This window comes from Simochromis diagramma, unplaced genomic scaffold (assembly GCF_900408965.1).
Source record: "Simochromis diagramma unplaced genomic scaffold, fSimDia1.1 OVJJ01000596.1, whole genome shotgun sequence".
Lineage (NCBI taxonomy): Eukaryota > Metazoa > Chordata > Actinopteri > Cichliformes > Cichlidae > Simochromis > Simochromis diagramma.
This window is the reverse complement of record NW_024387245.1, coordinates 7,267,952-7,283,016: the sequence shown is the minus strand read 5'-3', so window position 1 is coordinate 7,283,016 and position 15,065 is coordinate 7,267,952. Positions and strand designations below refer to the sequence as shown.

The 15,065-nt window shown below is 39.8% G+C and overlaps 1 protein-coding gene across 3 annotated transcripts in view; it reads left to right on the top strand.

The window, feature by feature from the left end:
* The window catches only part of arhgap24 (Rho GTPase activating protein 24), an 82,352-nt gene that overhangs the window by 31,647 nt on the left and 35,640 nt on the right, over positions 1-15,065 (top strand). Inside the window, exon 1 of one of the 3 annotated variants that reach the window (XM_040053423.1) lies at positions 10,303-11,491. The exons of the other annotated variants lie outside the window; for them this stretch is intronic. Coding sequence (XP_039909357.1) covers positions 11,470-11,491 — 22 coding nt within the window. The 5' untranslated portion in view covers positions 10,303-11,469. Of the gene's footprint in view, positions 1-10,302; positions 11,492-15,065 lie in introns of those variants that run through there. 3 annotated transcript variants of the gene reach the window in all.

The following is a 15,065-nucleotide window of genomic DNA, read 5'->3' as shown; positions in this document are numbered from 1 at the left end:
TCGCATAAATCTTTTTACCTAAATCTCAGCAACAAACAAGCATATTTCTCAAAATGTCAGACTCTGCTTGTAAATTCTGTTCTTAATGTAATCTATATAATTAGGCTTAAGCCTCCATCGCACAGGCCTGAGACCCACACTAGGAACCTTTGGTAGCTCGGGAAAAATGTGCATTTCCCAACCTGCTGGTTAGTCGCTGGATTTTACTGGCTGTTGTTGGGTCAAATAGTTGCAAGAGGTGAACGCTTTCAAAGGCGCAACTTTTACTTTGATTGACCACAGAAATTTCCTAGCGATCAAAGCAATCACAGTTTTTCTGTTTGTTTGTTTTTTATTTGTTCTTTGACACCAATTTTACCCAGTGACTCCTGAAACCTACTGAAACCACTCGCCAACCTGTTGGTCAAACACATTCTTCCCCAGTGATTGGTGGTTAGCACTGACCAGTCGCTTGGCCTGCATGACTGGGGCTTTAGCAGTCAATTTCATAGTGACTAATACAAATTTTTTGTCCCTAGCTGCTGTATTTGTCAGGTAGTTGCCAACTGGTCTCCAGGTCAGTGTGACTGGGGCCTCTGATTTATACATGGAGCCTTACTTCACTGCTGTGACATCAGTGTCCCTGTCGTCTTTAAACTATTAAAGTCAGATTTGCTGTGGACCAGCACCAGACCAGAACATGCGGATTCAATTGTGACTTTACTTGCTCACAATAAGGGTCTTTCAATTAGGATGCAACCGCCTGGCAGAGGGTTTTCGGCATTCTACTACAAAACAGTTTTTCCCATCCGGCGTCATCCACTGCAGCCTTGTACTGATGGAAAACAAGAACATGGCTTGTTATGAGGAAGCCAATAAAGAAGTCTCAGAGAAGCAGAAAGAGCAAATGAAAGGGGAAAAACAACACATTTATTCCACTGGTCTAAATGCGGCCCTGCAGTTTGAACACAGCATACAGACAGAATTTGGCAGACAGACAGGAAGTGATGAGAGGGGTGTATTCAAAATGAGGTGAAAGTCAGAGCTCTACAGAGATGCTTGTTGTCTGTAAGCGTGGTGATGAGGTTTAAATTTGAGCAGTGTGACAACAAGGGGCTTGAACAGAAGCATCCCGCATCAATACAGGGAGGGGAGGCTCTCTGTATTTTTAGCTTTTCTGGAAAGTTTTACTTAGTTACTCTGTCTCGGAGGAACTGGGAAAAAAGTTGCAAAACAGTTCAGGAAAAAAAAATCTCAGACTTTTATTCACCTGTGCCGAGCACTCTGTGATGTTTTTCAGTTCTTAGCTTTCCCTCCACATCTGGCTGATGTGTGTTTGTGTGTTAAACTTGAAGAGGTGAGAAAGAAAGGAGAAGGGGAGGGGGCTTACGAGGTGAGTGCACCAAAGTGAAAACAATATTTAGACTGTCTTCATTTTCAGCTGTTTGACAGGGAAACGCAGGTACAGACACAGTGGACCTTTTGTTTTCCAAACTTTAAACACCAGCCACGGCGCTGACACGTCACAACGTGTGCAAACTCTCACGGGCCCAAGCTAGGGAGAAGAAGAGTAACAACAAAGTGAATGTGCTGGACACTTTTAAACTGTATGAATAATGTTGTGACAGATGTGTGCCTGTGGATCCTCCTCCCAACTGGAGCATCTTGGAGGTGCTATAGCTCTCATAGACAGAAAGTGTTGTCTAGATATGTAGGCCATACATCGGAAACGCATATCAGAACGTCCCGGTGACAAGGATCGCTCTGCAGTTCTATTTCCCGCAGTGCTCTTAAATCCTCTCAAGAATGTCAGATATCATCATCATAATATTTCTGCATGGCATGACAGAGCTCAGAACAATGCAGTGAGCAAGCAGAGCAGCAAATTACGACTATCTTAACAAAAAAGGCATCCGCTGCTCGTTCATTCTACACATCTAAGCTGCTGCTAAATGTCACTTCCCTGTCACCCAACTGTGATTAATTATCTGAGCAGGAAAGACTGCCCGCTGTGGTTTTGATGGAGAAAATGCATGCACATCTTTTTGTAAGCTTCCAAAACGCACAAAGCTCCAGCAAGAGTTCAGAGTGTGTCACTTTGTCTGCGTTTGCCCCCAGGCTCAGTCTTCGGCTCTGTCACCGAGCAAACCACTGCTTTTTAATTAAGGGAACAGTGCCCTGCTCGTTTACAGAGACTGCCACTCCTTCATTCATGAGAGAAACCCCTCATGTTGTTGTGGACAGCCTCGAGCTTAAATGCTACTGACTGAGTCAACTGAAAAGCTGACAAACTGTTGCATAAGTTAATAAGCAATTAATCTCTCAGCATTTTCTCACAGTGAATGTGTTTTAATGTTTTTCTGGGTTTGAGTAAATCTACAGCTTTGGGGCCTTTTTGTTTTTAAAGAAAGGGTATAGCGCCCTCATGTGGTTTTCTTAGACATTGCAATGCCAGTAAAAATGTCAAATGAACTTTTAAAATCTGTGAAACTATAAAAATTAGACTTTTTGGTTTCATTACAACACAGAAAATTTGCAAATATTAAAAAAAAAAAAAAAATCAGCTCCAGACGTTTTAGCCTTTGTGCTGCGAGTTAAGATGACCTCATGTCCTTTTCAAATATTGTTTGAAATAATGTGCAAGTTTAGTGCAAATATGACTTTTATTTAACCTTTGCCTTGGTTTTACATATCTTCTTTTAGTGGGAAGCATATTTTAATGTACTGTTTTCGTATAGTATTTGCCAACACTCTGCAACTAAAAGTAACTTGGTAGAGAAGAGCTTCTAAAAAAAAGTCCAAATGCTTGTGTTAAATTATCCTCAGCGATAATTATTTAATATATTTCATGTAAATAATTAATTTTCATTTTAGAGCTGGTGGGGATAATAATTGAATCCTGCTCTTGTGATTGCTTCCCATCTGTGTCTGATCAACAGCTCTGGGGAGGGCACCTTGAAGACCCGTGGGTATCATCTGTCACTGAGGTGGACGCTTGCTCCGATAATCATGCTGATGTAATTGTATTCACATGCGTTAGGAAGCTAAGAGTCCCAGAGAGCTCGAAACTTGAAACTGAGACTATTTGTATCATTATTTTTGTTTGAGTGAATGACGCGCAAACTGGCCATGCTGCATAATACTAAAGGAATCCCTAATACTTTGCGTCAGCCTTCTTATTAAATAACTTGAACTAGTAATGACTGAATGTCGGGCTAATAGTACTGATAACTATTGGAGGCTGAAGACAGACATGCAATTTCAAGACCATGGACCATTGTGCCGTCTTTCATGAGAAAGTCTGGGCTAAATTAAAAGCACTCAAAGCTGATGAGTGAGTGATGGATGGAAGTTTTCAAATAAAGAACTGTGGCTAAGAAATATGACAGAGTGATAATATAAGCCCACAGGCAGCAGTGTTTAAGGTTGAAGAAGCCCCTGTAGAGTCATTAAGAACACTTATGAATCTGCTGTGCTGACATTTCAGTGTCAGGACACACGGAGGTGGTTTTCATAAAGGCTCTCATGTCCTATTAGTCACACATAGCTTCTTCTATACTGGCACAGACTGAAGGCAGTCGATGCAGCTTTAAACTTTAGCCCACTGTCTTTTTACTGTAGTTGTGATTATTTCACAGGGCTGACAGACCCAATCAGTTCCTCATGATATCATGTGCGTATGCATCCATCTGTAGTGCTACCGTGGCCTCGTGTTTATGAAGTCTCTAAATACCAGGTGCTATTTTAACCCCATAATATGCTCACGACTTCTATCCGCACTTCTATTTCAAGCCGCTATCCAAAGAGAAGCAAATGTTCCGAGCGCACATTTCCTCCTTATTCCTTTGCATTAATTTGCAATGCAAAAGGAAAAAAAACCACACAATTTTATACCTTGTTGGTAATATTTTAAGCTTGTATGTATTTTTATTTTTGTTATTTAATCCCATGCCAAGCCTTAAACCTCTGCTACTCCAATATGCAATTTATTTCTATTTTTTGGGCTTTTGAAAGGAGGCAAATCAATAAATATCATAACTTACACACATCAAAAACTATTTGATTTTCCTAACCGTTACCTGAAGGTTCAGATTGAGAAAACTTTTGTTCATTTAAGTAAAATGCAACTATGTGGGACTCCTGGTCATAGCTTATTTACACACATTATCTCTTTTTAGGCTGTAAAAGGTAAAACAGAGGTGCTTGTCTGCATCTCCATTAATGTGCAGCAAACCCAGCTACCAAACAGCATACACAGTGAGGGAGCTCCCTGCTACGTAAATGGAAAAAGCTTGTGAAAATCAAATAATTTCCCCACCTGACACCACCTCCTACACCCACTTCACTGAATATGAGTCAATCCGCACATACATTAGGTCAAATTAAACAGACAGAGATGAGCATGCTTTCTGTGTTTCAGACTCCATGTCCTGATATGATGATTTAATCGTCATTCGGGCGCGTAGTGCCCACACAGCATCTAATGCTCCAGAAATCTAGGAGCAATGTGAGCAACTTTATCGGTACGTGCATTATAAGTGTAATGGATTTTATTGATATTTTTGTGGCAAAATGATGTTCCCTGTAGAACTAAGGGTTTGATTTTTGCATATGAAGCTGTCAACTATCCCTCACTGTACATCTCCCATTAGCTTGTCTTGTCAGAATTAGTTTCGATGACATTTTGAAAAAGGTCACAAACTGAACTCATTCCTTGTGCTTGTTTATCAGTGTGTTGGTGTGCATGTATCTACTGTATCTTCCCAGTGTGCACATGAATTCAATAACCTGGTGTCTGTTCCACACCAGCATATGGGCTTGGAGCTTCTGTGGGTCACATCTCTCGTTGTTGTTGCTCTCTTTACATCTTGAATTTATGCTTGCGATCACACCGAGACAGAAGGCCACCTTCAGACACACGTCGTGGATCAATGCTCAGCTTCAAGTGGGTGTGTCTGATGATTTAATATTATTAAAAAAGTAATAGCCACTAGATTGGTTTGTTTTTGTGTGTGTGTGAGTGTAAAAAACAAACGTGGCAATAGTCACGATGGTAGTTTCTTCCCATAACCTTTTTGTATTGACCTATTCATGGCATCTGTAAACTAAATGCTCCTTAATGTTCTAGATCCACAATTCAATTACGGAGTAGTTCCCTCTAATGTAACATCCAACATCAAGAATGGTGTTTTCCAAAACCCCACAGTGCCTCATTAGTGACATTTTTCCCCAGGAAGGACTTCGGGGGAGGATGTTTGTTTTTCAGACGGTGTTTAGAACTGAGCGCTGAGGCACAAAGTCTGAAAAGATGAAGCATCTGATATGAGGGTTATTGAAATAACAGACCAAATGCATCGTATTAACACTGGGATGTTTTGTTTTTTCTTTTTATACAGTTATCCCAGTAGTTATCTGTTAGATCAGTCCGTCGTTTTGGCCTAATCTAAAATATCCAACACAAGCTGAAATGATTGCTATGAAATGCTATACAAAGTAAACTATAAAAAGCTACTGAAATTGGTGCTTGTTGTATTTTCTACTCTGAACAATTTAAGTAAGTTTGATGGTGTTTTTAACTTTTCATTTTCAAGGAAACAGCTTTCTATACAGTTATGAGTAAGCATTTCTGTATGCAACACTTTTACATTTTTCTTCACAGTCACTTTATCACTTAGCCAAAATGTGTAATTTAAGGCTCAGTTGTTATAGACTGACCTGTCCAGATTGTGCCCTGCCTCTTTTTGACCACTTGAGGGCAGCAGAAATAAGTTGTGACGATGTTGACATTGGTCAGTAGGCCTAATCACCTCATAAATTATAGTTTATGCTTGCCTATTTAAATATCAAGAAGTAATAGTAATACAGCCACATTTCCATTAATTTTGGGATCTGTCTGCCCAAAATATAAATATAAATCTGATATTATCTGGCCTTTTTTTTTGTTTTGTTTTGTTTTTACGATTTATTTAGCAGCTAAATGCTACCCTGTGTTCACCAGCTGTTTGAGTGCTTTAACCTGAAACAGCTGTCTGCTTTGGCAGAAACCAATGTTATGAGAGCACTGAGTGTGCCAAAGCAATAAGACTGCAGGCTGGACAACCATATAGTGCTAACTGGAAGTCATTAACTGAACGGCATTCCTAAACACAGGTCATTGCTCTGGTTTTGTCACTTGATCACTGCAATATTCAAATTCTTATTAAAATTTGATAATATATCATTAAAATATAGATAAATTAAATCAAATATACATTTAAAATATTGATAATAAAAGAATTAAGTGTATGAATTATTAACAAAATAACAGCATTGATATTTTTTGACATGCGTTTGTTAGCATACTGACGTTAGCATTTAGCTCAAGGTTCACTAGCACCATGACAAAGTCAAGCATTATCTTAAATTTTGCGTTAGAAGAGAACAAAGTTGTTATGGCAGTGGCCAGTAGAATAAATGCACATTTGTCCAAATCATTCATCTTTAACCAGAAGTGGGCGTCCAACTAAAATCTGTCTTCACTATCCTTCTTCTAGCTGTGGAAATGGCTAACTGAAGGCTGGCAATAGTAGGTAAAGTCTTGCTGCCAGTGAGAAAGTGTGTTTAGAGGAGGGGATCTAATTTATCCTATGTTTTTGGCTACTACTATATTATGTATGTATGTGGCACCATCGCATTCCTCTGCAGTTTGCTGAAATAGCTAGAAAACGCATTACTATCAGTGAAAAAAATGTTTGGATAACGTTGGCTTGCTGTGATTTAAAAGACTCTTCGGTGTCAGCCATGTTTAGGATCACTTCCCCTGTATGGGTGAATGGTGGTAGTATAGCATTATGAGGTCTGAAGGGTTTGTTCAAACCGATTACAGCTCCCTTTCCCTGAAAGCATCTGACAGGGTGCTGGAAAAGAAACTCTGACTGACTGGCAAATGGATTTGAAGAGTAGAAATTTTTGCTGGCTCTCAAAGCACAAGGATAATCTTTTTTTCCTCCTCAAAGGTAGCTGTAAGGGTAGCAGGAATTGCTCTTGATTTCATGTGGCTTTGTAGAAAAATGTCACTAAGTTCCCCAAGGTGTCCCACACTCACAGGAGTTTGGGCTGTCGGAGCTGGAGCCCAAGCTGCTTAATCATCCACAGAATGAAAAAAGTGCTTGCCTGCTATTATTTGGTTTATTAAAGAGAAAAACTGAGCTACATGTCTCTTTGACAAGGATTAAGGAGGTATCTGAAATTTGTGAAATATATTCCTGTGCTAACAATGCAGATCCACTTTGCAGTGACATCTTTCTTAAGTGTACCGTGGATGGATTTATTCAGAGCAGAGACAGAAGCCTGCTATGTGACCTGTCTTCTTGTGCTAGCAAACAATGCTAAAAAAAAAAAAAAATAGCCAGAGCCAAAACTGCATCTGGCAACTGTAAAACCAGAGCATGTGCACTATTCTGGTTTTTTACCCCAAATGAAGGATACAGGAGTCATACGCCTGCCAAAAAAAGTAAATGATTGAGTTTTTTGTTGTTGTTGTCATTTTGTGCTGCAGTTTCACATAAATGACAGAGAGCTGCTTCTGTGACTCTTAGTGGACTGTGAAACACAAGAAGCTGCACATTTTGAAAGGAACTCAAACTACCAGCTGAAATGTGCGACTCATCCTGCTCCACATGACAGCGCACATCTGTCTGTCTATAATTCAGAGAGCAGAGAATCTCTGTAATGACACACAGACACACACGCACACACACATTGCACTCTTAGAGACTTGTTACTTTCACTAATGTTTTTCATTGTAATTGGGGAAAAAAAAGGGTATAAATTGTGTTGCAACCATTAAATTGGGAACTGTTCACAGCCTACAGACTGTCATTTTAACAATTATTGCAAACCAAACTGTGCAGATAAAACAAATCTGGGTATGACATAAAGTGTGATGTACCTAGACAGAGCGATGATGCCCATTCCTGATTGGTAGGCTTTTCTGTTTATTTCTATGCGCTTCTTCTTTGGCGTAATCTTGATTATAGCTCAAGGAAATTTTATACAAACGAGGCTTTGCAGACACAACTTTATTTTTTTTTTCGGTGTGGAATCCAAAACATTACATTTTGAATATTTTATCTCCAGCTATTGTGTGGGTTTATTCTGTTTTTTTTGTTGGTTTTTTTTTTCTTATCAGTCTACATTGATACTCGTAGAACACAGGAAGGTCATAGCAGCAGCACAAAGTGAGATGGCTATCCCACATTTCTGAGGCCTTAGTGAACAGAGGCCTAAAGGCCGGTCGGTGACCCATGGCAACCTCCAGTTGTTAAGAAAAAAAGTGTATTTCCTGACTGGTTAGTGAGTGGTTGCTGAAGGAAATTGGTCATAAAGGTGGTACTGCATAAAAAAAATCTTGCAAGTGAGAGTGTCTGAGAGCAGATTGTTGTGTAGTTTTCATGGAAGGCACTGACTTGTCCGCGGACACTTGCTAACTGCTGGCTGAGCACTAGTGGAAGTAGAAAAAATGAAAGGGAAACCAGAAACAGAGAGTATTCTTATTGTTGTGCCTTACTGCTGCAGCCAACACATTTCAAAAGGTGTAACGTTTACTTTACAGAGGATCACTGATAAGACTATGGCTTTCATCACAACCACTTGCACAATCACTTGCAACTGGTCAGAGAATACTAAGGCTACGTCCGCACTAATGCGTCTTCATTTGAAAACGCATCGTTTTCTCTCTGTTTTAGCCTCCCGTCCACACTGAGACGGCGCTTTCCCCAAGGAAAAACGCAGCCTTTTGGAAACGCTCTCGAAAACGCATACATTTCAAAACGGAGCTGCCCCGTCGCAGTGTGGACACTCGAAAACGCAGACTTTCTAAAACGATGACGCATTTTAGTCATGTGATGCAGTCATGCGCCCAATTAAACAAAGATAGCGGAGGGCATTATACAGCAGTTGTTTTGACTGCTCTCAATTTTGACAGCCCTAAAAAAGATTAATATTAGTTTGTACACGCTCCAGATAGCTTTTCTTCAAATTCTTTAATTCTCACTTGCTTTTGCGCATGCGCGGAACTGCAGCGTCAGCGTTTTCTGCCGTTTTAGTGTGGACACGCAACTCTTTGAAAACAACTGAAAGCGCCGTTTTCAAATCTATCCGGGCTAGTGTGGACGTAGTCTAACTAACTTCATTAGCTACCGGTGGTTGCCAGGGGTTCAGGAGCTAATCTCTAGGCCTGTGTGACTGAGGCTTAACAAAATCCAACCAACAACAGCCATTTGAGCCTCTCAGTGTAGAAATAAGAGCCTGATGTTTTGCCACACTTACTTCATTTTGGTCATCTTTGGTTTGGAAGAGTCTGTCATACACATTGTTTCCTTTGTTACGCTAGAGTATGCTAACTGACTGAGGATTGAAACTAATATCTAAGGAGCATAAAAATGATTTGATTCAACAAATTTAAGTTAAATGATTGTTAGGAGGGATTGTAATATCAACAGCAAACCACTGCACATTGAATTTGATGGTTTGACAGTTAACAAAATACTTTTTTTTTCCCGCGCAGGAAGGCAACTTCCTACGCAAAACGCAACATAAATATAGTTTTTGGTTTTATATGTTAGCAGCAGTTTGATTAGTGGCTTCAGCCCACTTGCATTTCTCTATAACAACACAATGTGTAGTTTGTGTGTTTTAGTGGTGGAACTTAAACCCATGAGAATCCACATAATAGCTCAGACTGTACCCTGTGTTGACTAGGGCCATTTTTCATGAAGCCATGATTGATCAGCTGGTAAATGGGAAAAGGCATTTGCAAAAACAGCCCTAGAGGATAAAATACTGGATGAATGGATATGAAATGTCGCCTGCTACATTTTCATACTTTACAAAAGAGGCGTTTCACTTAATGATGTGTCCTCCATTAGCTGTCATTCAGTCAAAAGATGATAAATCACAAGCTTGTGCAAGCAAACTACTTTGCATTCGATCTGTGAAGGACAATAAGTGGTACATGCGTTGTTTAGCATAAAGCTAAACACGCCGTAATTGTAATGTTACATCTGGATCGAACAGACTTGACAAAAAGCAGGAAAAGGGAGGCCGGCATTTCCAGACAATATGCTGCATGCCTTTTGTATGTAGTAGATGTTTGAGATGTCCTCCTCACCCTCATTTAGGCTCCAGGATTCCAGACTTCCTCCTTTCTTGTATCCATGCATCACAACATCCCCGTTTGTGAGAATCCATGCCTCTCGATCCTCTCGAGAAAATGCAAAAAACAGTTTAAGCCAGAGAGAAGCAGGACAGGAAGCACAGATGCTTACATAACAGCCTTATTCTGGGAGGGGGGCTTGGTATTTGAAAGTTGCATACCAATGTCCATTATCAGACTCCCACTCCAATGTCTTTCCACAACCCCTGCCCCCCACCGTGTATCTGATAGGCCAGGTTTCAGTGAGTACACATTTGGGCCTCCACTGAAGTAAGTTTCAGCTGGACTGTTATACTGTGTGTGTCTGTCGGGGTCAGTTCATATGAATGTCCAGACCAATGGTATGTAAACTGATTTTTCCTCTGGGTAAATATTTAGATCTCTTCCCACTTCTTTTTTTTTTTTTTTTTTCATTTTTTCCTGTGTTTGACTCCCAACAGGTAGTGTTGGTGTTAAATGTTAAATACCTTTTCTGCCAGCTTCTCTCCCACTTAAAGGAAGCAAGTAATGTGTAGTTCACCTACAAGTCTGGCTTGGACTGAAAAAGATAAGAGGGTTTTTAAAGACCTTCCGTTCAGAGGGAGAAACCCCAGTGTCTCTGGGTTTCTTGGCCACCAGTAGCAACAGCCTTGCCGACCCTGTACAGCAGTATTTATAGAGCACTGTGGATGAATCATTCGGCTGAGTGCCCATTCTTCGTTCACCAGATTTACAGGTCCCACTCCGGGGAGGGACGCCTGATTTATGATGCAACCCACCTCCCTCCACCACTAGCTCCCACCCCACCCCACCCCACTCACTTCCTTCAGGGGCTCTTCAGAGAAGAGCAGACATACCATCTTGCCTCCAGTTTGCCGTTTCACTCATCGCTTTCTGTCCTGCAGTCGTTTCGCGTGTGTCTCAAAAATGTGCTTCCTCCGCTCTTTCAGCTCCTTTGACAGAAGTATACTGTATATTGAGAAAAAGGCTTCCTGAGAGGCATGCAGACACGCTAGCCTTGGCCTGACCTCGCCTAACTGCCGCTGATCGATGTGTCACATTGACCTGCGTTTGACTTAGCAAAATGAAGTTGTAGAAGACTTATATGACGTGGAGGATAAGCAAAGAAAGGTGGGGGAGAATATGAAGTGCAGCGGACTGTGTTTCAGCAGAAAAATAGGGTGATAGAGCTGCTAGTGGTGCACAACAAGAACAGATGAAGAAGTGGCACGTGGGGGTCAGCAGTAAGCAGCAAGAGCGTGGCATTCGCTACCTCAGCCTTCACCTGAGAGGGGGCACGTCTTCATCTGCATCCCATGGATCTAAACTATAACCCAGGTGTGTCTTTTTGCATACCAATAATGAAAACCAATATGTCTGTATTTGATTTAGACAGTGTCATTATGAGATGCTTTTTGGACTTAATTCAAAGTGAAGGATCTGACGTCAGGCACAAAGCTGCTTGTAGTTCAGTTGCAAATTTGTCTTTTTCTGGGGGATATATATATATATATATATATATATATATATATATATATATATATATATATATAAGCAGAATGTGAGCAGATGGGTGTTTTATAAGTTCCACTTTATGGTTTACAGTTTTTGCAGCTGTGATTGATTTTGAGAAGAAAGAAGTTATTAATTTTCCTTCCATTGGTATCATTTTTGTAAATATGCTTTGTGATCATTGAACTATTTCTGACAAAAGAATTAATAACATATATAGTAAACTAGGCATTAATATTTCATACAGAATGTGTTTGACCAGATGGAAACCTGTAAATATTCATGGCTAATGGTACACTAACTGTTAGGGATGTCATACAAACAATACTTCCAACACCATTTGATACCAGAATTCTTAAAACACATCAGTACTGGGGGGGCACTTAGGTACCATTGGCAGTATATGTACCAAGGCTGCAATTCTTTCAAAACTGATGGGGGCAGCATACACCTACAGATGCTGTTTGTGTAATATATGTGCAGCGTTAGCTTCAACCTGACTTGTCAGGCAGTAAGACTTGAGGTTATCCCATATTACCTTTTTCTTTGAGACAGTTGGTATAGCCTGTGGTGTTTCATAGGCTAAAATGTTTGCAGTAGCTAACATTATATGAACGCTGAAGCTAACATAAAGTAATATACGTTAGCTTTAGCTAACTAAAACATTATACCTTGTGTCCTTTTGACAAAATATTATGTTTTAAATAATTTAAAAGAAGCTTTTAATAATGGAGGTTGTGACTAAGTACATGAAATAACCTTTTTTTTTTCTTTTTTGAGAATTATGTGCTTCTACTGGTGTAGGAGGACTACAACTGATAGCTCAAAACAAGTAACTGTGGCATATTTTTACAAAGTACAGCGAATTCCCGTGATTTTACTTACTTTTCTCTAAGCCCTAGCCTTGTTTCCCTGTCTTTCTCTAGTTGAACCAAACAGCTCAACCTGTCCTCACACGATTTCAGTTAACTTGCCACCCATTTCTGATTGCTGCTCACATCAGGTGAGAATCTACAGTCTGATGCTCGTGGTTTTTGATGTCAGGGTTTGATGCCTTTTTTTTTTTTTCATTGAATTAGAAATATTTTAGGAGTCAAAAGTAGCTTGCTTGGTCTTATTACATAGACTTTGAGCCACAAAAAAAAAGCTTGTTTGGGTTGATTTCACAATTAGAAATAACTTTGATCATCCAGAATATTTGAGTTCAGTTAATTTTTAAACTATTATTTCATCTTTGTCTATGCTAGATCTTTGTAAGGCGTTATTAGTGTGGGGGTTTCTTTCTTTGTTTTGTTTTTTATTTTTTACACCTACAGGAGCTGCTCAATCATGGATAACAGGCTGTGAAGCTTTAGTGCAGTTTATACTGATGTTAATGCCAGAGTAGGTTCGGAGGTCTGCAGTTATTAAGTCAGCATTTGGCAACCCTACTAGTGATGTGTCGGTCGCGAACGAATTGGCTCTTAGAGCCGGTCTTTGACGTGAACGACGCGATCCGGCTCCTTATCGCGAGCCGTGGGTTTTTTTTCCCCCCCTTTCTCTCACCCTCTCTCTCACACTTTTTTTCCGCTTCACTCCGCATGCGAGCCTTGTGCTTTGCACTGGGAAGAGGGGGGAGGGGCGGTAGTTACACTTGCAGTAGCACAGGAAGAGAGAGAAAGAGAGCCAGGGACAACAACATCACATTAGAAAGGTATAGTAATCATCCACAACTATTTTCAGTTGCGGATGATAAAGGATTCAGAAAGTTTATTCATGCAAGCCTATATGACAGAGAATGTGCATGTTCTTTTTGTTTTCATATTTTAATTTATATTTAATTGTGTTGTGGTTTGCAGTGTTTTGTGTTGTTTCATTTTAAATTTGTTTAAAAGGAAAAAGCTGAAAATTTAAATAGTTAAAAGTTGAACTGTGACTAGTTGGTTTTTGTATTATATGATTTATTTATTACATTTTATGTGGAGTGAATAAATAAAAGTATATTTACGGTGGCCCCTACAGACAAAGCACGTGCAAACTCCAAAACACGTACGAACTCTGAAGCACGTACAAACTCCAAAACACATAAAAACTCCAAAACACGTAAAAACTCCAAAACACGTAAAAACTCCAAAACATGTACAAAACACAACAGAAGTGCTCCAGGATGCTGGGCACAGTGTTGATTTGGTGTGTGGTAATAACAGGTAAATGAACATTTTTTTAAAATTATTTGAATATATATGAGTGCTTGTGTATAAATACACAAATAATACACATATGCTTTCAATTGTGTTATTTAAGTGATCTAGGTAGCTCTGTTTTGGAAGTTCAGTTAACTCTAGGAATATGTTTTGGAGTTTGTACGTGCTTTGTCTCTAGGGGCCACCACATATATTTATATATAAACATATATAAATAAAACCACTTTTTTTTTTTACATTAGTAATTTCTTTTGTGCATAATTTTATATTATAGTTAGTAATAAATTAATTAAAGCAACAAAACAACCTGAAGAGCCGGTTTGGAGCCGAAAGAGCCGGCTCTTTTTAGTGAGCCGAGCCGGCTCTTTTTAGTGAGCCGAGCCGAAAGAGCCAGTTCTCTAAAAAGAGCCGGAAATCCCATCACTAAACCCTACTCTCTATCTTTACCATGTCATTTCAAAATTACAATTTAAAGTCTTTCAAAGGAATAACATCCATAAACCATACACAATATATGTAAGTGTGACTCAATTTGGTTGCACTATGCATATATGTAGCTTTAAAATAAATCTTGCCAGAGGAAGAAAAATCATGCTTGGTGGAGAACATTCTCCTAGCCGGTTCAAATTTCACTTTGCTTGGCTGCTTGGGGGAGATAACAGAACAGAGTCCTGAACTCACAGCTCCCCGCCTGCTTGTAAATCCATCCTAGTTAAGACATTCTCATGTGAAAATCCAAGGCAACAAATGAGGAGAGAAACTAGACAAAAGAAATACTGTATTGTACATAATGTTTGGCTACACATGAGAAAAAGTTGAATGATGGCGGTGAGGAGAGCAAAGGTGGGAACAGTGAATTAAAGCAGTCTGGGAAGTTGTAATGAGTATTTCAATAAAAGTGATGTGTTAGAAGTCAAGAGTGCAAACTGACTCTCCTGACTGTAGCTGAGACATCCTGAAACCTGTCACATTTAAACCAAAAATGTGAAAAGTGTTGAATGAAACCAACACGTCTCTTTGATTACTTAACTGGTGGGGAGGCGGCAAGTAATGATGCTAGACCAACTAATAATATCAGCTTTGTGGAGTCTGCATATTCTCCACAGGCGTGTGTGGGTTCTCTCCAGCTACGCTGGCTTCCTTCCACAGTACAAAGACGTCCGTGTTTTTAAATTAACTGGGGGTTCTAAATTGGCGCGGAGTGTGGATAGCTGTCC